The 15,572-nt window shown below is 34.9% G+C and overlaps 1 protein-coding gene and 1 long non-coding RNA gene across 2 annotated transcripts; one reads left to right on the plus strand and one right to left on the minus strand.

The window, feature by feature from the left end:
• The first annotated feature begins 7,749 nt into the window (after positions 1-7,749).
• On the plus strand, positions 7,750-11,651 carry LOC114530068. The gene is made up of 6 exons (XR_003687733.1): positions 7,750-7,788; positions 8,455-8,558; positions 8,955-9,127; positions 9,902-10,036; positions 10,834-10,905; positions 11,269-11,651. It is a non-coding gene; the product is annotated as an uncharacterized LOC114530068 (long non-coding RNA).
• Positions 7,893-12,336, minus strand: LOC114530067. The gene is made up of 9 exons (XM_028551654.1): positions 12,172-12,336; positions 11,867-12,041; positions 11,604-11,761; positions 11,245-11,418; positions 10,553-10,925; positions 9,927-10,188; positions 9,019-9,221; positions 8,408-8,495; positions 7,893-8,315 (listed from the first exon to the last, which is right to left on the minus strand). Exons 2-9 carry the CDS (start codon positions 11,931-11,933, stop codon positions 7,973-7,975), a joined length of 1,668 nt encoding a protein of 555 aa, XP_028407455.1. The 5' UTR covers positions 11,934-12,041; positions 12,172-12,336; the 3' UTR covers positions 7,893-7,972.
• Between the last annotated feature and the right edge of the window lie 3,236 nt (positions 12,337-15,572).

A 15,572-nucleotide genomic window follows, 5' to 3' on the forward strand; every position in this document is an offset into this window, starting at 1 on the left:
AATGGCAATACAATTAAAACTACAGTAAAATTGTCTCTGCATGTTCAGACAATAAATACATTATTATTTTCACTGTGTATATATATATAGCTATGATACCAGATCAAAGTTGTGTATATAGTTTTGACAGCAAATGGGAAAAGTGGGCAAACTCAGATATTTCTTGTTTCTATTTGTCCACGATTCACATTATATGAACCAGCCATTCTTCCACTGAGGAGTGAAAATGAGATACCTTATACCTGACCAAAGCCAAAGCTGAACTAATGACAGAGTAAAAACAATCTTACATGTAAAATACTAGTTCATATAACTTTGTTATGGCCTTGGCCAAAACGATCAAACTTCAGCTTAAAATTTCAGCTTGATACATATGCATACTGAGGGATACAGGGAATGCTACAAATGCCTAGGCAAGTGCAAAGATCTTGCAACAAAATTTTGAAATATATGATTTAGGCAAAAAAAATTAAAATGATTGCTAAACAACTGCACTTAGAAATTACGTAATAATTGAAATGCCGAAATAAACTTCAATCCATTATTATTAGCGTGAAGCTCGCCTAGCTCGAAAAATATATGTTTTATGTACATTGCATTTCAGTGCAAGCTGTAGTTGAAAATGCCACCGACGAAGGTTTAAAAACAAATGTAAATCTTACAAGTGCGAGTCAATATCCCCCCTTTTAGCGACTAACAACATCCACAAATTGAAAAAACAGGCAGTTGTTCCTTCACGTCAAAATATAGGAGAAAAATATCAAGATTCCGTTAGGAAATACCGAAAATTAAAAAAATATATAAACAGTTTTTTGAAAACAGCCGGAGGGCGAAGGAGTGCGCCTGAAGCACTGTATCGCGGTTGTCAGTGGTCATTGCCATGGCCAGTTGGGCCCATATCTGGCGTCAGCACGAAAAAATCCGCAATGTTTCTTGCCTCACTTTTTTGACAGGAGCCGGCCCTCCAGGAATTATTATATAGCTCAGTGGTAAGGTCCGGCCATTGCATAATGGCGGACAACTTTGATTTCGCCTTTACACCGCATCCTGGGTGTAAATATCCGAGCAAAATTACTACCCTCGCAGCCAACGATTAAATCTCTTACAAGCAATATATTTGCAGTGAAATGTCATTTTTTTGTAACATTTAATGGCCACATTTCCTCCGGCGAAGGCTCCAGTGGCAGAATTAAAATCGCCCGCGGAGAATCGTCCAGGGAAATTTCGTTGCTAATGGTATAAAGGTAACCACAGATTTTTTTGTTGACTTCTTCATGTTTTCTTAATTTTTTTTCTGATTAAAAGTTTAATTTCATTGCTTGACAAGCTTAAGAGCGTTTTTTTTTTCTTTTCGGCTGCGGTATAGCTGTTTTATTTGTTATGACGTAAGATATGCGCGCGGGCAACAATTTTTCACTTGTTTCCCTGGCGAGAAAGAAGATTGCATACATTGCAAACATCACATTTGAAATATACAGCAATATGCATAATTTTTAAAAGTTCCTTGTCTAGGTCCTTTGGCTTTGTTATCCCTTAAAAACGAAATCCTCCTTATATATGCTCTGTTTAAAGAGAAATTTGGTCTTGTTACCTATGATACTCTGAATATGTCTCGAAGGGAAGTTCACTTTTTACCTAACTTAAAAGTCCGATGTGTACGGAATCGACGATTACAAAAAAGCGTCTCTAATCTTGCATCCTGCGTATCAGTAAAGACACTCAGTCTTCTGCTCGAAATGTGCAGTCGTTTTCTCGTGCATGCTAAAACTCATTTAATGACGAAATATTTCAAGAAGCTGCGACATTATTTTCTGTCTATCGTGCAACCTGCATAGTATTATTTTCTCGGACGAAAAAAAAATTCAGGGAAAATATCTCTGACAGAGTTACCTTCAGTTGCCAATTTCAAACTATTGAAAACATGTCAGAGTAATTTATTTTAATAGACGAGAATACAGACTCAGAATAAAGGTTCGAAGTCTAAAGAAAATTTTATTTGCAAATAAAGCCATCATGCTGTCATATTGTCTCAATAAGATGTCATGTCATGAATTTAATGTATGTGAAGGCCACATGCATAGAATCACTCAAACTCCCCAGATTTTCAGGACTTTTAATTTTTTTTAATCAAATTCCATGTTTACACACGACCAACGCCAAAAACTGTTCCGTTCCCCTCATAGTTATTGTCAATCCTGGGATATTAAAAAATATGAAGATGAACATTGACCGAAGCCTGAATAATTCTTGACATTATGCAACAGCCAAGTCCAATAATTGTTTTAATATACATTTAAAGACACCAAAGACTTACGTATAGGACGATTAAAAAAATCTTATCGTGTATGTATCGTTTTCACACAGACGATCAAATGAGCCATTTTTTTTATTCTCGCGCTCTTTTGGGTTCGAGTTCCTAGCGCGACAAGGTTTGGGCACGAGCTAAAGTCCAATTATTTTTTCACATGCATGCTCGATCCACGAATACATACTACAGGATATTTTTCAGAATAAGGGTCATTTTTAGGCGGGAGGTCCGTCTAATATCATCCATAATACCGTAACGAAAACCAGCATGAATATTTTATCATTTGTAAACGTGTCGACAAGGCTTTGTAAACATTTTGTCATCAAGCTTTGGTAAATTGTATGGAATGAGAAGTTTTCGTATTTTTAGCTATGCTGGCCGATATAAAGAATAAGGGTCATGTTAATTTCGATATGAAGTTTTAAAACAAATCTAAAATACATCTATGGTAATTTATGGTATAATATATAAAGCAAGTTGCAGTAGTAGTCAAAGAGGAAGGTTAAATAAGCATATTTTCAAATCATTTTGTCAAATCTTCTCTTGAAATCCGCGATGCAAAAACAGATTTTGACTCATTTGACCATCCAGTCAGCTAATAAAGTCGGTTTTTACCATGTTTTCTCGCACAGCTTACATTTTTTTTAAATCTTACCTGTTCGTCTTGCATTCGGACTTCAACTGCAGACCGTTGTAACTTCAAATTTCTTCCTCAACTGAGCTTGTGATTGTTTTACACCAGTCCGTCTTTTCAAGATGTTAGTGTAAGACTGTCTAAGCAGTGCAAATGCTCACCAACTTATATTGGTGGGGCTAAGGAATGAAATTTACAAACAGGACGTTCAATTGCCATACAAAAGCCTGGTGATATTGGCTTGGGAGTGAATTGTCAACGCCCACTAGCTGTGGTTACCCAAAAAGATAAAAATACATATTGATATAATAGATAAATGCAAATTTACATTATCATTGATAATTCTCGAAGTGTGAATTGTGAGTGCTATCAAACCTATACCGTATATACCTATATATAGATATGAATATAAAAAAAAGTGTAATGAAGTCTATAGGAATACAAACCAATTTCCGGTGTGCCTACAATGACACAATTTTATTACCTCTAGAATATATACAAACAATGGATATTGTTGATCTTCCTGCATGGTTACGACTTCTAGTGCAGTCTAAAACTGTTTATGTCAAACTTATTCATATGACCTTGAAAAACCTGTGAAACTGTTCATTGCTTATATTCATGCCATTCTGTGAAAAAATATTCCGTCAAATCATGAAATGGTATATTCGAATGAAATGTTTAGTATATTTCAAACGTTAGCGCATAGCAGTCAAGGGGGTCGTTTGAGGAGGATTTAATACTCTTGTGAATCAATGCCGTGCGATAGCTGTGTGATAAGCGAATTTGTTTTAATGCATGAATAAAATATTAATTTTATTCCCGCTGTTTTAAAACATACACACGAAAAGAGTGCAAATTAAGCTGAACATTTTTAAAATGAACAATAAATACCAGCTATATATGACTAAGGCTTATATATAATTTTTATATCAAACATACCTATAATGTTAATGCAGTGATAGTTGTGCAGCCATAAAGTAGAATGTGCAGTGATAAAATGAGAAATGTGCAGTGCCGGATAAATGGTATTTTCTTAAAAGACCTCACTTTCCTTAGATAGATTCGGACAACTTTTATAGGTATTATAACCCCCCCCCCCCCAACTATATTATTGTGATGAGATGTGTAAAAAAAGTGCAGAAAAAAAATTCTTCAAATTAGCTTTGATATAAAATAAGGGAACTCAGTCTGGTATAATGGGCTATAGTCTTACAGTACATTACATGCATATCTCAAATATATATTTTCTCATTGAAGGAGGAGAACTCGTAAGCGGCGAGATATATTGGCTTTGCATGGTGTACCCAATATCAGCCAAAATCGTTTGCCGAAGACACTAGTAAATGAATTTGGGTAACGGCTTTGATTGGCGTAGATTTGATGATATGACTGATAGCTAACTGATATAGTAAATAAAAAATATGTCATTTTTTTCACGCAGAAAAATCGGCTGTAAAATAATATGTAAATTTAAATAACTATAAATTAGAGTAATGCGACTTTCCAAAATACTGATCGTAAACAAAATCAACGAGGTGTTCACCACAGTAAACGAGATCAAATAAACAGGGCAAAGATATTTGTGACAAATCTCTCGCAGCAAAGATCGAATATTATAGTTGCTCATGCAATTTGGTCGCTTTAATGGTGCAAAATAATTTATGGTACATACGGCGAATAAATTTGGTGCAAGAGATGCTGAGTTATATATATATAGCCAGAATATTTAATTTTCTTAAGCATTTTTTCCCATTTTAACCCAACTCTCTCCATTCCCTTGCATGCATGGGAGCTAACAGATATGGACAAATGTGCTTGTGTTCCCAAACACAATAACAAGAAGTCTGAAGAAGAAATCGATTCTAATATCGATGCACATGCAATGAAGACTTGTACAAACTGTCCGCTTCAATGCAGGAACCCCTTTAATAGACAATTCCATAAAACATGCATAAAGGAATACGAAAACATAAAAAAGTCTTCTGTATCATTTTTAGTATATAGAATATAGTTTCTCCCTGCTCAACAATCACTTTCCGTCCAAGTGTAAGTGCTGCTTGTCCATATATACAAAGTTACTTTCAACTTTTCCTCATAGCTTCAGTATTGAACTGCGAAAATTGATATCGTAACATTAAGCGAAAGCGCTATTGTGCACGTGAGACAAGATTTTTTGTTTCATGAGCAACAAATTTATTCGTTTATTAGAGAGACGTTTGAAATAGTATGACTGTACAAGCAGCTCTTGCAACGACTACGTTAGACTTTTGACATATTCGAGAGGGTTTCTCAAGTACGAAATGGTATTAACAGACCTTTAGGACGGATATATTGAATCTAATGATTTCCTTCTTATATGCAGTATCAAATAATGAGCAGTTATTTAACTTCCCAATGCAATGATAAAAGTAAAATAAAAATTAGGCCTACTTCATATGTCGCATTTTTGGTCGCAGTATCATAATAAGAAGATAATGAGGCTAAATTAGGTTTACCATCGCATTATCTATTGTTTGCAATCGACGCGCCCAAAATGCAACGTATCAACTCAACTAGTCAACTGGGAATTATTAAGTTTGCGTTTTTTTAAAAATCATGTACAACTATAGGTTTATGAAAGAAAAACAACCCCTTAGAGTTCTAAAATTAGTAATGTTAAAATTAGTAATGTTGTTAAGCACAATGGATTTTAGGTCTCTATAGGAATTTAGAATTGTTCTACGCGTACAGTTAAGGTGCTAATAGTTTAAAACAACCTTTGTTTACCCGACTTTATTCGGTGTGTTGCACCAAATTTTTTTAATGCATGTGTGTGTTTCTTTACACACCCTCATGTGCAAAAGAAAAGAGGTGCGAAAAGTTTGTGTCTTCGCTAACACACGAAGGTGTGTTTTCATACACGTCAAGGAGTGTTTTCGAAAAGTGCTTAGTAAGGCGTGCTCAATTTTTGAACAATAAATAAAATAATGATAGTGTGTCTCCCCGCTCGACCATCACTTCACCCAGGAGTAGTAGCATGTTGCCTACAAATTTACTATCAACTTTCCATAAAAGATTTGAGTATTGAACTGCGAAATTTGATATCGTGACAAGCGAAAGTGCTGTTGTGCATATGAGACAAGTTATTAGTTTCATGAGACGGACAGACGTTTGAAATAGTGTAAAGAGCTCTTTCAACGACTACAAGAGACTTTCGACATTTTCGAGAGGGTGTCTCAAGTACGAAATGGAATTAACAGACCGTTACGAAGATTAAATTGAATTTAATGATTTTATTCATATATGCAGTATCAAATAAAGAGCAGTAATTTAACTTCCTAATGCAATGATAAAAGTAAAATAAAAATTAGGCCTATTTCATGGGTCGCATTTTTGTCGCAGTATCATAATGAGAAGATAATGAGGCTAAATTAGGTTTACCATCGCCTTATCTATTGTTTGAAATCGACGCGGCCAAAATGCAACGTTCAACTCAACTAGTCAACTGGGAATTATTAATTTTAAGTTTTTATTACAAACCCTGTATAAGGTTTATATGAGAAAAGCAACCACCTAAAAATCTGAAATTAGTAATGTTGTTAGGCACAATGGATTTTAGGTCTCTAGGACTTTAAAATGGTTCTAGGCGTGCAGTGCTATCAAACCTATACGGTACGAACCTATATATATATAAATATAAAAAAACGCGTAAAGAAGTCTATAGGAATACAAACCAATTTCCGGTGTGCCTTCAATGACACAGTTTTATTACCTCAAGAATATATACAAACAATGGATATTGTTGATCTTCCTGGTTACGACTTCTAGTGCAGTCCAAAACTTCAGTTTATGTCAAACTTATTCATATGACCTTGAAAAACCTGCAAAACTGTTCACTGCTAATATTCATGCCATTCTGTGAAAAAATATTCCGACAAATCATGAAATGGTATATTCGAATGGAATGTTCAACACATTTCAAACGTTAGTGAATGGCAGTCAAGGAGGTCGTTTGAGGAGAATTTAATACTCTTGTGAAATCATGCAGATTTTATTTCGACTGGGCTGAATGCCGTGCGATAGCTGTGTGATAAGCGAATATGTCAAAAGCATAAATAAAATATTAATTTTATTCCCCCTGTTTTAAAACATGCACACGAAAAGTGTGCAAATTAAACTGAACAATTTTAAAATGAACAATAAATACCAGCTATATATGACTAAGGCCTATATATATGATTTATATATCAAACATATACCTATAATGTTAATGCAGTGATAGTTGTGCAGCCATAAAAGTAGAATGTGCAGCGATAAAATGAGAAATGCAAAATTTGAGGGGTAAAATTTACCCAAAATTGGGGTAAAATTTACTCTCGTCTGGGTAGTAATTTAGGTGAGGGTAATTTTTACCCTTGCATTTAAGAGTAAGTTTTTGCCTTGATGTACCAGCGTACACCCTTTAGTGGGGTAAGTTGAAACAACCCCTACGTCGAGAGTAAAAAGCCTGAAGGGAGAAAATTACCCCTAGGAATTGGGGTAAATAGCGAGCAAAAATTTTCAAAATGGCGGATGTTTGTTACGGGACTTTCGAGTTTACGGCCAGTGCTTACGACACAGATGAGAATATATCTCATTTGTGCTTTACAGCTATGGTTACGATTTACGAAACACAAACAGTCATTTGCAAGTCTGGTGCATAGAAGAGACATTTTTTTTTACATTAGCGAAATTACGAAGAGAATGGTCCAATTAATATCGGCCAACGGCCAAAGAATACTATAAAAACTGTTGTTTTTAAACTTGTCTTGATAGCTTTCACAGAATCGCGGACTTAACAGATATAAATATATATATTATATAGGTAAGTAATTATAGAGATTTTAATGCATCTGTCGTGAATTAACGAATCCCTAACTAAACAGATTTATTTACAATATAATGGCAAGACATACCATTAATACCAATAAGTATTGTATACAAACACTGAAACACACACACTATATACACTATATGAATTGATATGTCAGCTTCATTTGACTCGCATTCTAAGCATTTGGTGGGATTTGGTACTTTGGGCAGACAAAGACTTTTACTTGATCTTCTAGGGTAATGTGTATTAGGTGTAAGGGAAAGCCATATATGAGATCTTCTTGTTTTTGAAGAACTAATTCTTGACTGAGTTGTACTTCTACTTCGTAAGCATTAAAGTGGGGATTATACGAACTTGTCAAGAGTTGCTCAGTCACCAACCAAGCATTTCTCAAATTTTCCTCAGCAATGCATATTTCTTTCACAATTGCAAAAATGGGCATCTCTTCTTCATCATGTCCAGTCCAAATGACACATCCTTTTTTGTATATGGTTCCATGAACTGAAATCCATTTTGGTCTAAATAAGAAATTCAGTCTTACTTGCTGTATTATACTATAAGCTTTATCAATTTTTCAGCTATATGTCAGCTATCTATGTCAGCCATATACCTTCTAACATTTGTTGCATGTTCTAATTGTTCTTGTGCCTGTTTCAGGGTATTGTAATATAACAGATCCCCAGCTGAAACTGTGTCGCCTTTGAAAAAATAATAAGATTCCATATGAACATATTAGTCACAGATACATCATACCTGTGAAGGTAACTTTTATTTTTGAATATTACAAATTTGAAGTGAATTGCAGTACAAAAGCTAAGTGACTATTCAATAAGCACTCTATGTATTTCATCAATATTGTTTATGGGCTTGCTTATGATGAGCTAGGCCACCTAGCTGCTTTTGAATTGTTTTTAAGATTTGATTTATGTGGTTTGCCAGCCTGTTTGGCAAAATGAACTGAACTAAAAATTGTCTTCGTAATTAACACACTATATTCAATGTAGGAAGCATCTAAAAGTTCATTTGCAGCATCTTAGCTGCCTCAGCTCACATGAAAGAACTACTACTGGGGTCTCTCAAATGTGTAGCCCTGTTTAACAGGCCAACCCAGCTAATATCAACAGCCTGTCTATTTGCCTATTGTTTGTTTTTTACAGTTTCCTGCTGTGTAATTGGTATCAAACAATGAATAAATTTAACTGTCAATACTACAGTATGTACCTGGTCCAATTTCTATACCCTTTTCAAGAAATGAGGATTCATAGTTTCCAGAAGAGTTCAGCTTATAAGAGATCCATTGTTGGTGGCGCATTGCTAAAGTGTATGGCAGGTTGGTGAAGTTGCCAATTATTGTGCTCAGTTTCTTAAAATAGTGGTGTTTAGCCTCATATCTCATACACCAAGATCGAGCAAGTGGTCCGAGACTGTAAGAGTAGACAATAACAAACATTAATCTATAATACTCAGTCATATATGTGTCTTTTTAGCACAGAACTTAGACCTCCAAATGTTGAATTTATATTTGCATGCTACAATTGCAAGATATTTTTTATATTCTCAAGATATATATTGATTGATTGAATTGGTGTTTGATGACACATTATTGCATTAAAAATGAATTGCAATGTGTTTACAAAGTATTACAAATTACTTATTTACATAGGTGTTATATATATATATATATATATATATATATATATATATATATATATATATATAATTATATATATATATATATATATGTGAGATTTTCCGAAGATGAAGCATCATCTACAAATTTCCACATTTTTGTATTTGGGAAATTCACTCTAAGATCATTAATCATAATGCGGAATAGTATTAGGCCAAGTTTGGTTCCTTGGGGGACTCCAGCCGTTACGAGGAGCCATCTAATCTTACGAGGAGCCAACTAATTCACCAATCTTAACCCGTCGTCTTCGATCACAAAAGTATATTGCAGTCTCATTTATGATGTAGAAGATTCTCTAAACCTCATCATTAAACTATACCGGAGGGGTCGGTTGTTCTTATTCTTTTGATTTTGTTTGACAGAGATTAATTTTTATCTGCAACAACTGGCAAAAGAAATATTTTTTTTTCATAGAGAATGTATGAAGTGTTGCACAAACCTCAACATAACACTCGGCATATGGATCATAAAGTGCATTTTCGGGATGATGGAACTCTCCGGGTAGAGGTGACAAAACTCACTATGGTGTTCTTCAATGAGTACTTGAAGGTATGCAATTTGTTCTTGCGATACCACAGGTGAAAGGCAGATAGCTGTTATTTCCAGCAGTTTAAGAAAAAGCTTCCACTTGGTATTTTCTGGGGAAATCAAATTACCAATGATCTGTGGTAGATGGATAGCTAAACACCACATCTGAACAGCTGTAAAGGAGATGGTACACTTACAGTATTGAGTTGTTTTGATGCTTACCTGTTACATTGTAAATATTTTATAAGAAGTTCATCTTCACGGTAGAACGGCTTTGCAATTATTAGAATTATGTGTTTGTAACGCAGTATGTATCATAAAGTCCTATAGTGAATTATATTCTGAACGTGAACATACAATTACACCAAATTTTGCCTAGTCATTTCCTACATGTTATATTTGTATGTAGCAGATGATGATGTATATACTAGCGGTAATGCAATAAAGACTGGTAAAATAGTGTCCGTTGTAAAAATACTGAGAAAATACTATATATATTTTCTGGCTAAATTACACGGTATGCACTTTTTGACTTACCGTGTTGTTTTAGGCTGTGATCATTTGACGACAGTTTTTGTTCCGTTATAGGTGATGGCTTGTTTTTGTCATTATAGTAGCCGAAGTCAAATTTTGCTATTCTGCCATTTAAATCTTCTAATGTCAAAATAGCTTGAACTTTGATGAATTCCTTCAACATTTCCTTCATTTTATAATGCAGAGTGCCTTCTAGTATGTCGTGCATTACATCTGTTGGGAGGCCTCCAACCACGTTGAAAAACCTGCTGTCGTTAAGTACAGATCTTCTATTGATTCCATAGGCTTTACTGAAGTATTCACCATATGTTGAAATTTGAGCGCAATGATCCTCGTACGATTGTGGTGTTCTCAAGGTAAAATATTTCTCATGAAACTATAAGAAAGAAAACTTTAGGCTTTAATGATATTCCTTGCCTTGTACAATTGACGATCATTTGATGAGGTTGAGCATGATACCAGACTGAAGTCCATGTTATCTGTGCAGGCCTTTGCTAAGGAGAATAGTATTGGCTAAACAATGCCAATGGATAATACCTGACATCATGCAATAGCCGAAATCAATGATAATTTATTACACATTTTTAATGGGAGAGATTTTAGGAATTTACGCATTTGAAATGTTACCTACTGACAATACTACAAAAAATCGAGATTGCATCAAGACTGTATAATAGAATGTATTAATTGCAAACCTTCGATTTGATCTCTTCTTGAAGGCCTAGGCAGTGACGACACATACAATGGGCTGAGCAACCTTCTTTGAAGCCTCCAAGTGACTGTGATCCAGGATTATCTGCAGACGCGTATGCTATTGTGCCTCGAAATCTTTTTTCAGTACCCTTTATTGAGAACGGATAGCCTTCATCCTGAAGTAAATTTGGATTTTTAAAATATATGTCATTGTCTCATAGAAAAAGTTCTCATTGTCTCATCAAAATTCTAGAAAAAGTTAACATTTACAAATTGCATGTGCGGCAGCAATAGCTCGAAACATCTTAAAACTGTATCTTTTGAGAAGAGATCATCATGTATAAACTTTGAAAAACTATACCTGTTCCAGTTTTTGTAAGTCTGTAATAAACGGTCGTAGGACCTCGTTCATCCCATATTTCTTGATCATTGCCGTTTTGCACAAACAAAGCAATTGAATGGCTTTTATTGAAGACCGGTATGTAGGTCTGATGTTTCCAAGAGTATAGTAAAAAGCTCCTAAAATCGTAGTCATAGATTTTAGATGATTACCTCTAACTTAAAGATGCAATGAATCATTAAAAATATAATATAATATGTTCTAATTAAATTTCTTCTTGTTACCAAGTTTATGCTTTGTGGCTCTTGATCCAAGTGGGTTACACGTCTCCAAGTCATCGTAGTACAACATTATTTGAAGTGCCTTTTCGTCAACTGAGAACAATGGATGGTTTCGGAACTGTTCTCCATCGCAGTAATCTCTTAATAGTCCATCAGTGCTCAGATGAGGATTTTCGACCTTAAAAAGGAAACGTTTGTAAGATCTTAAGGAAACGATACCGGTGAAAGATTTTCATTTCTGGAGTGCGTTATACAGGAAACAACCTAAGCATTAATATGCATTGCCAATTAAAATTTTTTTATATAACCTCCTCCAGCACAAATTCGTCATTCAAAAGCTGCTCCAAACTGTCGAAAATGGAAACGTAGTATATCTCATCATTTGACTGAGTTTGTTGGAGAATTCCTTTACGCCTTCTGAACACTTGTTTTTGGCCAAGACAAATTCTTTTCGGTTCCTATAGTATAATAAAAACAGTAATGATATCACATTTTTGCTGAGACAGCAATTTATTTTTACGTCTTCTAATCACACGTTTGCAGCTATAAGAGACAGGAGGAAAAAATCCGCTAATTTTTTATGCTCGTTCACATCTAACAATATTTTTTGTTTTATAAGCATTTCAACCCTTTACTACATAATGACCCCTGAACAATGTCCCTTACATAATGTCCCCTGTATTTTACAGGGGCTAACGCAAGATGATTTTACTCATCAATGATAGACCTGATATATATGTGCTAATTAATATAAGCCTAATTGCTAATAATAGGCTTCATCGTAATTTTAGTCCTAACAATCCCCCAAAAAAATTGAGATGAGACGTCATAGTATGGCACATGTGCCAGGAAGCATTTAGTCGTATTATTTCTATTGATAGTAAAATTGACGTTAAATCCAATTTACAATTGACTGAGAGATGAAAGTATTCCTGTAAAAAACGACGGAATTACTCAAACGTTTCGAGAACAAGAAATAAAGAAAATGATAATTCAGTATGTTGGAGCTCTGGTTTCTGATTAGCTTATCTTGTACTCAGATTAGCTGGATGTTGCTAATAGATATAGGGCATATCCTAATCCTAACGTCACTAAAAGTTAATCTCAGTCAAAAAATAATTCCAGTCAAATGAACCGCCATCCCCGGCCAAGTTCTCCCACCTTTTTTTCGAAGAGGCTTGACGTAAAAAATGGAGAGAACGTTTTGAGAAACAATTCTTACCTTCAGGTTAAAATTCTCTCGGTAATAAGTCAGCTGTTGTGCTTCCGTCTCGAGTTTATTAAAGGGCTGTAATGCGGCATTGTCCTCTTCGAAAATCTCTTTCATACCAGGAATACTGTGAAAATCCACATCGTTTTCTTGGAGGCTCTTTTCCACTTGAGTCTTTACTACAGATATCGCTTCCTGGACAACACTCGTTGTATTAGCGAGGACACTTTGAACCGTCGACTTTGGTAGACAGCACTCCTCCTGAAGTTTTAGTATATACAGAGCGCTGCTCCTCATTAACCTGTCTTTGTAAATATCTTCGTCATTATTGTCTTCATGAGCACCTGGAATATTTACGCTGGGCTCACATTCATTTGCAGGACAAGATGCATTTCCTGGATTGTCGTTGACATTCATGTGTTTTTGGTGTATGTGTTTTCTCCACGAATAATATTTTTTGAAGGTTTTCGAGCACCCATTTATGCCACAAATACAGTGGAAATTGGGGTCATTCCGATGGCATCGGCCAATATGGTTTAACAATTGATTAATATCATCTGCAGCAAAAACTGCACATATGCAACAATTCCATGGCATTTCGATTTTTGTTTTTAACAGTGAAAGAAACAAAATTTGTCTCTGAAAAGGACAAGATACCTTTTAATCCAATCAGTAACGTCGTTGTATTTTTCCACCAATAGGAGGTGGCGAAATATAATCTACTTGGTAGCCTGGCGCAAAAAAATTGCCTTCGCTAAACTGTTGTACTTTGTACTTGTTTCTTTCGGCATCCCAACGTCCGTGAATCGAAACAACAGCGCTAGCTTTGAGGCAGTTTTTAACTAAATCAAATTATAGATAACAGGAGATTGTTACTAAAAGCTGTTTACAGTATAACTGTGGTTATATATGGAGAAGCGTTTGAAAACTCATTTGAAAAATGAAGGGATTCGCGAAGACACAATCAACATTTTGGAAGCCCAACACATGGCGAGAAATTTTGGACACGCACGCGCGGTAGATACACAGACTTCAGGAGATTCGAAACAATATGGCCACGCGAAATCACACGGCTTTATTAGGGTTATATTAAAAATGTGGCCTTACCTCTAAACTTTTTAAAAATGTGAAAATGTTCTATCTGATTCTGTTTTTAGACGTAAAACTTGATATTTTGATATCATGGATGATATTTAGATGTAAATACTTCTTGCGGTTTTGCAGGAAATAGCCAACGGCTATTAAAGTATAGAAAAACACCATTTATAGCGTCGAAAGTTGTTTTGACCGTTGAACTTGTAAGATTTTCGCGCGATCGGGCCACGATAACCAAAATGTTCTATCGGTTTTCTAAACTCCGAGCGATGATTTTGAACACCCATCAGTGCAAAAATGTGAAGAATATATATCTCTTGCGGTTTTTAGCTTCAAAATCAGCAAATTTCAACGTTATATTTTCATCAAAACTGACCTTTTTCCCCAAAAAACTCTTCAAAAAGTAACTGAAATTGTTTTTCATCGTCCATATTTGCTAGGCAACCAAGCCTTGACTTGTTGCCATGGTTTTAAGGCATATTCGAACTTTTTTTGTCGCATTTTAGGGTATTTAGAATGTGATATATCGTGTGTATTTCACTTGTGATTCGTTAGAATAAATTAGAACAATTTATTCGTTAGAATAAATTAGAACCGCCCTGTGCGTGTCCAAAATTTCTCGCCATGAGGTATTTAGATGTATCGGTTGTTTTATTTGGGGCTTTTAAGTTGTTTAGGAACTACCGTCCCATTGGCAAAACGGCTTTACAATTTTTTATATGTTTTGCAAATTTTTTTCTCGCCTTTATGACCAGTACATTGGTTTTCTTCACGGAAAGTTTTTTGCACGGATTTAATATCCAAAACAAAATGGCGATACTATAGTCTTCATGTAAATTACAAAGGTTTCGTTTTGTCTATTCGCACTTAGAATTTACGAACAAAGAACTTAAAGCTCTGAAAGGTGAAATTGAAGGACATTCAGCAATATGCTACAAATGGCTATTGTCTTTTATTTTTCATTGTTATGTGTTTAGAACGGGGATATATATTCCCCCACCTTTTTAAAATATCCCCTTTGTTTGGAAAAAGCTAATCTTTGTAACTATGTTTGTACTTAAATAGCTGATTGACCATGATCTCTTAAAAGAAGTTGAAATAAGTCTTCTGATAAATGTATGCAGCCTAAAGATTGGTGAGGCAATGAATATCAAAAAAATTGTAAGCATGTATGAACCGCTGCCAATGCGTGGAGAATTATACGATTTACAGGTGGGAATATGTCAATGTGATCTTATATTATAATTTTATAAACGATAGATGGCTTCCCTGCATATTTTCAAATGTGTTTCAATTAGATAGAGGATTTTTTATCCCTTCAGTCTAACTTTTTTTATAATAGCAAGTGGAATTGGATGAAGCTTGGGAGGCAATTGACCAACCGGAGACACTTGTTGGACAATC

Source organism: Dendronephthya gigantea, unplaced genomic scaffold (genome assembly GCF_004324835.1).
Source record: "Dendronephthya gigantea isolate DGI-Jeju-01 unplaced genomic scaffold, DenGig_1.0 000059F, whole genome shotgun sequence".
In the NCBI taxonomy this organism is placed as follows: domain Eukaryota; kingdom Metazoa; phylum Cnidaria; class Anthozoa; order Malacalcyonacea; family Nephtheidae; genus Dendronephthya; species Dendronephthya gigantea.

Bases quoted from the DNA above. Each gene is read 5' to 3' on its own strand.
- LOC114530067 (XM_028551654.1), bottom strand. From the start codon at position 11,933: ATGTTGTACTACGATGACTTGGAGACGTGTAACCCACTTGGATCAAGA. The intron at 11,762-11,866 runs GTAACAAGAAGA...CTACGATTTTAG, and splicing joins AGCCACAAAGCATAAACTTG to GAGCTTTTTACTATACTCTT. The intron at 10,926-11,244 runs GTTTGCAATTAA...TCTTTCTTATAG, and splicing joins AAGAAGAGATCAAATCGAAG to TTTCATGAGAAATATTTTAC.